The sequence below is a fragment of the Vicia villosa genome, unplaced genomic scaffold (genome assembly GCF_029867415.1).
Source record: "Vicia villosa cultivar HV-30 ecotype Madison, WI unplaced genomic scaffold, Vvil1.0 ctg.000426F_1_1, whole genome shotgun sequence".
Lineage (NCBI taxonomy): Eukaryota > Viridiplantae > Streptophyta > Magnoliopsida > Fabales > Fabaceae > Vicia > Vicia villosa.
In genome coordinates, this window is record NW_026705203.1 from 513,179 (window position 1) to 524,218 (window position 11,040).

An 11,040-nucleotide genomic window follows, 5' to 3' on the forward strand; every position below is an offset into this window, starting at 1 on the left:
AGAAGTGTATGTTTGTTTGTAGGAAAGTGAGAAATGGGGTTGAGAGAAAAAGAAGCCGCGAAGGACAAGGGAATGGCCGAATGGGAAGATGAGGGAGGGAGGCTCGTTGGTGCAGTGCAGAAACGGAGTTGTCGGCGGTGGTCAGAGGCTCCCCGGCGTGTGCGGTTCTTCTGAGTGAAAATATGGTTCGTCACGATGGAGATCAGTGGAACAAGTCGTGGTTCTTCAGCTCTGTTTTACAGGTTCCAATTGTTGTTGTTGTTCTGACATGGAGAAGTTGATTTTTGTGAAAAATGAAAAGGGTTCTTGGAACTCCATTTGTGAAAAATGAAAAGGGTATAGAAGCAAGACAGCTGAGGGAGTACTTACGACGAGGGGTTTAGTGAAAAATGAAAAGGTTCATGAGATTTTTCGCATCGGTTGCAACATGGCTCGATTTAAAGGCCAACTGTTTACATCGGGTGTAAATTCAGGGCCGATGTAAAATCCTTTATAACAAAATTTTATATTATTTACTAAACTGCCACCGCGTTATTTTTCACATCAATGAAAATTAATGTTTTGATGTAAAATCCCTGAATCATGTATTTTTCACTTCAAATTGTTATGAAATCTGATGTAAAATCCTTTAACAAATATTTTTCACATCATATATTTTGAAACCTGATGTAAAATCCTTTAACCAAATGTCTTATTTTTAGTAGTGATATATATATATATATATATATATATATATATATATATATATATATATATATAAATATATATATATATATATATATATATATATATATATATATATATATATATATATATATATATATATATATATTTTGTTGCATACTTATTATATAATCTATTATATTATTGTGATATCTCACCCTTCTATTAGAATGATGCTTTATACGGCATGTGTAGATAGTCAGGAGTAGTCGGAGGCCGCGTAGTCCATAAGAGGTTGTGCTTCTTATTTTTATGAGTTGGCGTCAGTGTTATGATACATAACACCGGGGAAATGAGTGCTTGCTTAATTTGGTATATTGACACTTTAATTTGTTGATTTATTAGAGTATTAAGAACTCCCCTTTTAATCGAAAAAATGTTGCTTTATGTTGTTTGAGAATTTTCAATAAAAAATATGTTTCCTTTAGTTGCATTAATGATGTTAAAGTTGAGAACTATGTTAAATTGGTGTTGGTTCATCAACATGATATGTTATGTATTCGTTTACGTATACTTGAGCAGGTTTTAATTGTTGGTTCATCAATATAAAGTGTAGCATTCTAATTATTATGTTTTATTTTTAACAATAAATTATTTTAATTTTTATTAAATTATCGTTAGAGAATTAGGGTGTTATCTAACCTACCTATATTTTCCTAATTATCTTAAAAAGACTTCTTCCTCAAGCTTAAACTCATGTGTAAAACTTTTTACAAAATGATACTACATAATAATAATTAATCTCTAAAATATATGCATGATTTGCTTGATGCATGGATAATAAACCACCGAAGTTTAATACAAGTGATAAGTGCATAAAATGTGGTTGTTATAAATTTTGGTTTAATGAATTCCATACTCACCGATTAAAAAATGAATAAGAAATGGATCGAGGAAAGTGATATTTTGTTAACATTGCCGTCTTAAGTTTCACTATTTTTATTTTAAATACCTCTTGCTAGCAAATTAAACAGCATTAATATGATTAAGAAAAATAACGTAATTAATCAAGGTAGTAATCTAAACAAGATTTAAGAAACCACAATAAATTAATAACTCTTAGCTTGACTTACATACACCAAGTAACACAAAACTTATTCAAAACCACACCAATAATTAAATGACTTCAAAATAGTTTGACATAACAAAAAGAAATAAACCCCATGCCATAACTTCAACTCGAGGGCATGGCAACTTCGAAACTTATTCAAAGCTTAAGTGTCAAATCAAGCCCTGAAGATTCAGAATCTAAAGTTTCATCTTCAGTGCTGAGCTTTGGTTGATGTATATCATCTTTGACAGGAGCAGGAGCCACAAAAAAATTCCTTTCTATGATTGAGTTTGAATTTGTGGCAACATCTTTTGAAGACTCTCCAAGTTTTAGAAAAGCGGCAATTTTATTATTTGCACCATTTTCAATCCTAGTAGAAGTTGCACCACCAAGAATTCCAACCCTACTACTTCCTTCCATACTATTTCTCAAACACACACCACCAACACCACCATGACTATATGCCAAATTATTTGGTGTAACCCTAGGGCTAAAAAAGGATGGTTTTTGAATCATTGAATCCATTCTAACCCCGAGTGATCCATAAGGTGAATTTGAACTAGGATAACAAAAGTAAGTAGGGTTCAAGTGAATTTGCCCTAACCCTAAAGCATTATTTATGTACCTTTGTTCACGTTGATTTTCTAAAGCACGTTCTGCCTTATGGGCGTTCTGGTGCCCTCCCAACGCTTGTAAGGTAGGAAATTCTCTCTTGCAAAACTTACAAGCATATGATACCTTTGATGCCGAATTCTTCCCTTCAATGGTTTTCTCTCCTTTCTTTTCATTGTCTGTATTAGGAGAATGAGACGAGGAACCGCCAACTTGAATATGGCTAAACAAATTGTGCGCTTGCACCTTTGACCCGTCAACCGAAGCCTCTTTCGATAGCTTCACAAAATTAATAGGCATGATGGAATTAGATTTTGAAGATTGACCTTGTTCAATCTCCTTCTTGTCCACCATGTTTTGTGTTTTGGAAGAATCACCATGATTTTGTGAAGTGACTGAGGGGCTAGAGGATTCGGATGCCATGGCACAAATTAAGTGTAGAAAACTATATCTTATGTTGGTTTTTGGTTTGATGAAAAGAGTGGTTTATAAGTGGTGTTATTTATTTTGAAAAATTAATAACCTGAGTTAATGCACAAATCTTTGAATAAGGAAAGAGATATCTGATTCATATCTTGCTGTCAGGGGGATGTATAATGCACTCATTCACTTGTGCATTTTGGAATTATAATTAAAATGGATATTTAATGATTCGAAAATTTGAAACGATGTAAGGAGGGATATTGAATCGATTCGAAAATTTTGGAATTATTTAAACAAATGCGTAGGGTTAAGGACTAGATTAGTTTAATATTCTATAGTTTTGATTTTGGTTTAATGTCTACCATATTAATACTTCAAACGTTCCAATTAATAAGAAAAAAATAACAACTCATATTGAATATGTTCAAATACTTTTTTTTTTTACATTATATTCCTATATTTCAGTCATAATTTCCATTAAAAAATTATTTCATACATAATTTACTAAACAAAAATAAAACGTTAATGATCTCGCTTTGTAGTTTCAATAGGTAAAAAATGTGAATGTGTATCGCTTTAAATTATTTTAATATACTTAGTGGGATATCGATGCGTTCGCACGGGTACCCGTTATTTTCACATATTTGGATTGAGAAAAATAAAAGGTACAAGTAAAAGATAAAATTTTATCACAAAGGTAAATATAATAAAAAAAGATGTGTGGAAAACAGAAATTTATTTTGAATAGGTTGGCCCAAAGGTTGGCCTAAACTATGTAATATATTGGTATAACATAATAGGTCTGCCCAAAGGATGTAACCTAATATTTTAATGTTAGACAATAAAGTCTGATTAATCGGGTTGACGAGGATTTGGAACATCTTTTTCTTCATTGTCACATTGTTAGAACTTGGTGGACCAATTTGTATATTTGGCTTGGTATAGATGATGCGCCGTTGACCGAAACAATTTTGGAGCGGCTTTCTTCATTAGATTCGACTTGTTAGTCTTCTTTCCATTTGGAAATAGGTTGGTTCTTTGGCTTGATTTTTTGTTGGGTTGTCTGGAAGTGTAGGAATGCAATCACTTTTAAGGATACTACTTTGTCTTCATTTGATGGGATGGGATCAATAAATTTATCTCTTGGGAATGGTTTTTGATTTTTTTTTAAGGAGAAAGCTAGTTGTACTTGGCCAGATTGGTGTGTCGATCCGAGACCGTTTCTTACGTGAGGTGGTGGTCTTTTGGTTTTTGGGTGGTTGTGTCCATGTGGGATTTTTTTGTTTTTTCTTTAGGGTTAATGAACTTTTTCGTCCCTTTAAATATTTCAAATTTCGTTTTTAGTCCCTCCAAGATTTTCCTTCAAGAAATCGTCCCTTAAAAAATTTTTTTCTGAACTATTGGTCCCTAACGTCAAATTTCGTAGCTAATCGGTGGCTAAAGTCGTAGCTAATCTCTAGCAAATTTGACGTTAGGGACCAATAGTTTAGACGAAAAATATTAAAGGGACGATTTCTTAAAGGAAAATTTTGGAGGGACTAAAAATGAAATCCGCAATATTTAGAGGGACCAAAAAGTTCATTAACCCTTTTCTTTATTGTTCTTGTACTCTTGGGTTAAGCACCCCTAATGCTTATTAATATATCCAGGGCCGGCCTTTAGCAGGCGCAACAAGGGCGGGCTGCAGCGCTGGGCCCCAAAATTTTTGGGGGCCCCATTTATTTATTTTTTAATTAAAACAATACCTTTTACACCTGTTTTTTTTAAGTAGGTATTAAATAATTATTCTTTTGAAAACATTTTACACCGAGTTTTTAAAGGTAGGTGTAAAATAATTTTTATTTTCACAATTTAGGTATAAATTTTTATTTTTTTGGGCCTTTTTTAAAATTTATAACAGGGCCCCCGGCTTATTTGGGCCGACCATGAATATATCCCTTTGATTATAAAAAAAATGGCCCAAAAAGAAAGAAATATGAATAATAATTAATAATATAACATAATGGTATAATGTCACGCAATAGAAACATTTGGTGTTTCATAAAGTGAATCCATGGTTCAAAACGTGTTCCAAGACGTGTCTGTAATAGACAGAAGTGTTGTTTTCAAAATGTCTCCAACAACAACATGTCTATGGAATATCATGTTGTTCTTAAACAGAGGTTTGTGCATGTCTTGTTGTTGAGTGTTGTTAATATGCTGGAAGTTTAATGTTCAGTTACAAATAATTTGTTTTGTTGTCTTCTTTGCAGATCACCGGAATGGTTGTCTGTCCAATCACCTTGGAAACGACTTACCATAGAGAAGCTACTCTGTGGGGCATCGGAGAAGCATTCGGTATCTGAGGAATGAAATAAAAGGCTTGAAAGGGCAAGTTCTGTTGTAGATGATGGTGGATGTTGCGAAATCAATGAAAGCAATGCATTTTTTGTTCAAGCATTTGGTGAAAGCAATGCCAGTTTGAAAAGAAAAACTGCTTTTGGTAAAAGATTGGTTTTGGAGAACCTGTACTCTGCATTCGAAGTTGAAAGGTAAGAAGAAATCTTAGGTACGGATGTTGATTATGTAAGGGGTAGGTGTTAATATCCGTAACATCTGTGGTACTCCACATGAATCTTTTTGTAAATCTGTGTGTTAAAAGAAATTATGTGCAAAAGAGAGAAAGAGTTTGTTTGTTGATTTTAAAATTATACTTGACAAGACATAACACCTTGTGCCTACATACCTCCTCAGTGCAATGGAGAAGTCAGAGCAAACGTCGTTCCACTTAAAAGAGAATTAAAAATATTTTAAAAGTGAGTAAACACTTTGTCATTATAAAAGAGAATACTCAGCCAATCATTCTTGAACATGAGAATAAATGAATTTTTTGTATCACAAATGAAAGAAGGGCTCCAACTTGGATAAATCAACAAGTATGCCATTAACTCTTTCAAGTGTAAAAGAATCCATTATATCAATCAATATCAAGACTTTGGGGAATTACATCTTCACCATAACAATTACTCATGCTTAAACTTTTAAAAGAATAGCCACTAAAGGCAAAAGATATTTTTAAGAAAGGTTATTTTTAAAAGAAGTTTGCAAACATAAGAAGATTTTGAAATACATGGAGAAAATTTGAAAATCAAAGAAGATGAGAGGAGATGAAAGGACTATCCTAAAGCATAAAGTAAAAGTTAAGGACAAGAATGATCTAACCAGGCAAGAGGACAACACTTGACATTAAAGAGTCAATGTAGATTTGCCATTATTTGGACTTAAACCATAACCAAGAAAGTACAATACCAAAGTACCAGATGAAACAAGATCCAGATGAATATAATATCTTGCGCTAAGCTTTGGGAAATGCACCATGAGAACTTGAAGTAAAAATTGGGCAGAGTAACAACTGTGTACATATGAATTCCCAATCACAATGCCTTGGAATTAAACCTCAATGACTTTTATAGAACCACCTGAATACACATAGAGAAATAATACAATGCCTTAGAGTAAACTCCATGGACTTCCAGACAAGCATAAGAAATAAGATAATCGCAAGGTCTTGAGGTTCTCAAAGAACAAGGCTCATAAACTAAGTCCAAGAGGTCCATAACTCCAAAACGCCAAAGGATAATAACCACAGTCCATGAGATCTTTAATTATTTACGGTTCAAGTTTGGTTATTAGTGTCTTAATGACAAAATAAGAGGTCCAAATGGACAAAGGAAGAAAAGTGCATAAACACAAACATAGGTCCAAATGGACAAAAGGAAAAGTACATAAACATAAACATGATAATGAATGATAAATGGTAATGTAAAGCATAAATCATAAATTAAGCTAATAGAATAAATATAAAGTACAAGTCAGATGTTAATAGTTAGAAATTAGTAGTTAGTAGTTAACATGAATGATGAACAATGATTAACCAATGAACTTTGGTCATGGTTAATGAAAACATATCAGAGGATCGATAGAATCAAAACCTCTACACAACAAGTTTTCAAATTTTTTGAACCAATTGTCAAATAGTCAACCATCCTTGGGCTTGTAAACATAGGTTTAGGCCACGAATGATTATTCTCCGATACGGGACAAAGAAGAAAAAAATAAGGGGAGAGGTGAATTAGAATTAGAACCACAATGTCCAGATGAATTCCTTTTGATTTTTATGGGATTTCATCTTGATGATTCATTAGAGGATTGATCGAATCAAAGCCTCTACCATAAGAGGGATGAAAGAAAACTCAAACTATCATTAATATCATTCATTTAACATTATGGATTTGGTTCTTTCAAACCTATCAACATCTTAGATTCAATGATATTAATGAAGTTAAGTCAATATATCACAAAATATTCCCAAGGTCATAATTAATTACAAAGAAACAAAAACTTTAATTAAAAAAAAAAGAATTTTAAAATTTTCATAAAAGTCAACAAGTGTTGAAATACTTAAAAGGTATCATAACATCAAACAAAAATCCCAAAATCTATCATAGGTCAAACAAAAGTCAACAAGTGTTGACAAATTTATTCACAATTTTTAAAGGTCAAAAAACAATTTTAAACCAACTAAAACACAGCTAATAAAGAAAAAATCAAGAAAAATAGTAAAATAAAAATAAAAATACAAACAAAATGTAAATTAGAAAGAGAATTTTTTTTTAAGCAAAAACAATGGTATTTTATGGAATTAAAATGAAAGAGATATTAATTTTTGAAGATAAAATAATTTTTAAAAATGAAATAAAAGCCAAAAAAATGTAGACCATCTGATTGATGTCAAAAGGCGTTAGTAATCCAATCCACTGGATCTGGCGCGCTGTGCATATCATGGTCATTAGTGAATAACACATTGAATCACATTTAAAACGTTTTTTGAAAAATAGCGTGGCATTTTGTCATTGGTTGAAGGCAAAAACGTCATTGTCTTCAACCCCCGACCACCCTGAATTGGCATCTCCACAGATGGTAAAATCAGGATCTCAAACTTATGTCGTTCTCTTTTTCTCATGAAGAAGAAGACAACCATACCTTTGCGAAAAATTTATTTAAACCATATGTTACTCGTTTTAAAGAAAACCAGAAGAACATTTTGGAAGGGAATTTGAAAAATACATGAGCATAAACCACTTCCAATTAAAAACAAATTGTGCCACGAGCATCAGAGTGATGAGAGCTACATTGTAGCCACAAATTTAAGATGAATGAGTGAAGGAATCTACCTGTAGAAGTTCACTTTCGGAGCTCTGAAAATGGAGTTCGTGTGCTTGATTCAGGGAGAGTTGAGGTTTAATTCTTGCTCGGCTAGCTTCATGAAATAACAAGGAAGCTAACTCAACAAATAATTTTAAAAGAATTCCAAAGAAAGATTGAATTCGATTCTCAATTTCAGTGGAGGGTAGTGTGAGTCGCAGTAGAGGTTTTTTGGCTCTCAAATCTTGGGAAATGAGTGGAATACGATCTTCTATTTATAGCTGAGCTCATAGGATCAAGAAGCGTGCGAAATGATCAAGGGTTGAATGAATTCATGTGAAGGTCAAATCATGGAATGTGTGACATGTAATTCACTCAAAACGCAGCCAAAACTTGAGTTTCAAAGCACTAAACTCCTTCTGGAAGGCTGCCAAACATGTTTAAGAGAAAAAATGCGTGCCATATTGGATTAATTTTGAGTAATTTGGACATTGGCAAAACTGATCATGTGGTTTCTTGAGCTTCTAGATGCCAGCATCAAATAAATAGGGCATTCAATCTAGGAGGATTTATGGCATAATCTTGGGCTCTTTGGAAAGCTAAGGTATCAAGTTTCACAATGCGCATCGAAAGTATCCATTCGAATTCTTGACTCAAGAGTTATAGGTCTTCAAAGTAGAGGGAATATATGCCCAAAATACTTAGCCAAATTTAGCAATTTTGGCAATCTTGGTCATCACACTTCAACCTTATGCCTCTATATATTGGCTCATGTGTTTCTTGAATTTCTTTGAGAAAAATAATATTCTCATTATGATGAACATGATTAAAAAATAATCAACTTCATAGGTGCCATAAATCAAGAGATATGGTCTCGGCAACTTGGACAAAAACAAGGCATTTTCCCGGAGTCATTTCATCAAACACCTTGGAGTCATTTCATCAAACACCTTGGTGCATTTGCCAAAAATCCCAATAGGAAAGTGGTAGAGGATGGAAAATAAACTTAAATACAAAATTTATGCAAGAGAAATTTGAATCATTTGACCTTGGGACAGTCTTGCATGTAACACCCGTATATTTTTAATTTTAATTTAATTTGGAAATTTAATTAAAAATTAGAAGTATTATGAGTTTTATGAAAATAATTGGAGAAGAATGGTTTATGACATTTGGCGCATGTGAAAGGTTAGCAAGTGAGGGGGTGTTGTGTAGTAAGGCCCGTTACTAAATTAAAATATTATTTTTCATAAAATTATAAGGAATTGGGAAAAGAAAGAGAAGAATGTGAAAAAGAAGAAGTTGAAGGGAAGAGCTGAAGAACGTGAAAGAAGAGCAGTAGAGGGAGAGACCAATCAAGAATTTTGCTAAGGTAAGGGGGACTCTCCGGTTAGCATCTATTATCGCATTCTTAGATGATAATATTGATTAGGGAAGTCGTTTGAGTTAACTAGATTGTATGTTAGTTAGGGATGTTATAATTGATGAAATTGCATGAATTGTTGGATTAATAATGTGTTGCTTTGATGTATGATGATCTATATTGATGTAATTTGTGATTGTATGATTGTAGTTGGTGTTTAGAGTCGATTTTGGGGCTTGAATGTGTGAAATCACAGGGTCTGTCGCAGACCTGCGAATTGGTAAAATCGTAGGTCCGCTAAATGGAGGGGGGTCCGCTAAGCGGAGGACCTGACCTAGCTAGTTTTTATTCATGTTCACTAGTGGTCCGCTGAGCGGAGGTCTAAAGGAAGTTCGTTTCTATCAATCGCCGCTAGTGGTCCGCCAAGCGGACCTTGCTGTGTAGAAAATTGTCCAAACTTGAAAATGACGATTCTTTTGAACCGTTAGTATGTTTTTAGTGTCGTTTCGAATACGGTGAACCTCAGGAGATAACTTATGTGTATAAATGATGAAATGAGGTGTAACTTGAATTATTTTGAAACATAATTTATTTCTTGACGAATGATGTATTATACATATATGTGATGAGATATGTTAATTACATGCTATGTTTGAAGTAATATTTGTGTGATGACTTATTTATAGTATGATGATGATGATGATGATTGGATGATATTTGAATGATGCTAATATATATATATATATATATATATATATATATATATATATATATATATATTCAAACACACATGATGGTGATGATGATAATGATGTTTGTCAAAGTATGTTATATACGTTGCATTCATTCATAAGAATTTGTTGAGGGGTGAACCCTGATGATGTGAGGATTCAGAGAAGGGCATGATTCCCATTGTGTGGAATTTATGCTGGCAGGGCCGTATCTGGAAGATGTTGGATCGGTCGGTGGGTTATTCCCATTGATGATGTTTGGTACCACATGCATAGTGTTAGACATTACATATGCATGATTTTCATAACATGATTGAATGTGTTTTAGTGTTATGAATTGATGATGTGCTAGTTGTGTGTTTGTTGAAATTGTCTGAATATAATATATTGGGTGAATGATATAACTATGACGTGTTATTATTTATGATGCAATAATATTTGTTAATTGCAATGAGACTCACCCTTGTCATACCCCAAATTTGTCCTACCCTTTAATTTCTAACTGGCTCTAGCTTCACATTTCATAAACATACATCCACTTAGGCCATACCATTGCATGCATCCATATCATTGGTCCTTGATCAGAAGGAGAGACTTGAAGCCTAATGTGGGGTGTCATCAGCTTGCCCAAGACTTCTTGAAATCAGGGTTTTTATCCAGTTCACAGCATTGGCAAGTGTAGAAGTGTAGAAGTCATCTGATCCTCTTAATCAGGGTTTCCTTGACCAAAGTCAACCAGTTGACTTTTCGGTCAACATTTAATCAGGGAGGGATTTCATGAATGAGAAGCTTTCGTATTGACTATATGGACACATTCATTCGACCGGATTTGACTGGAGGAGATTTAATCAAGAATTTCATCAATAATCAGAAAAATCAGGACAGTTGACTTTTGGGTCGAAATCGGAAGAATTATTCGAATATCGACTTTTGGTGGAAAATCGGTCAAGAAA

General features: G+C 33.3%; 1 protein-coding gene across 1 annotated transcript; it reads right to left on the reverse strand.

Annotated features, from left to right (window-relative positions):
* Positions 1–1,930: 1,930 nt before the first annotated feature.
* On the reverse strand, positions 1,931–2,809 carry LOC131628159 (uncharacterized). Its single transcript, XM_058899025.1, has one exon. It carries the CDS (start codon positions 2,807–2,809, stop codon positions 1,931–1,933), a length of 879 nt encoding a protein of 292 aa, XP_058755008.1.
* Positions 2,810–11,040: the final 8,231 nt, after the last annotated feature.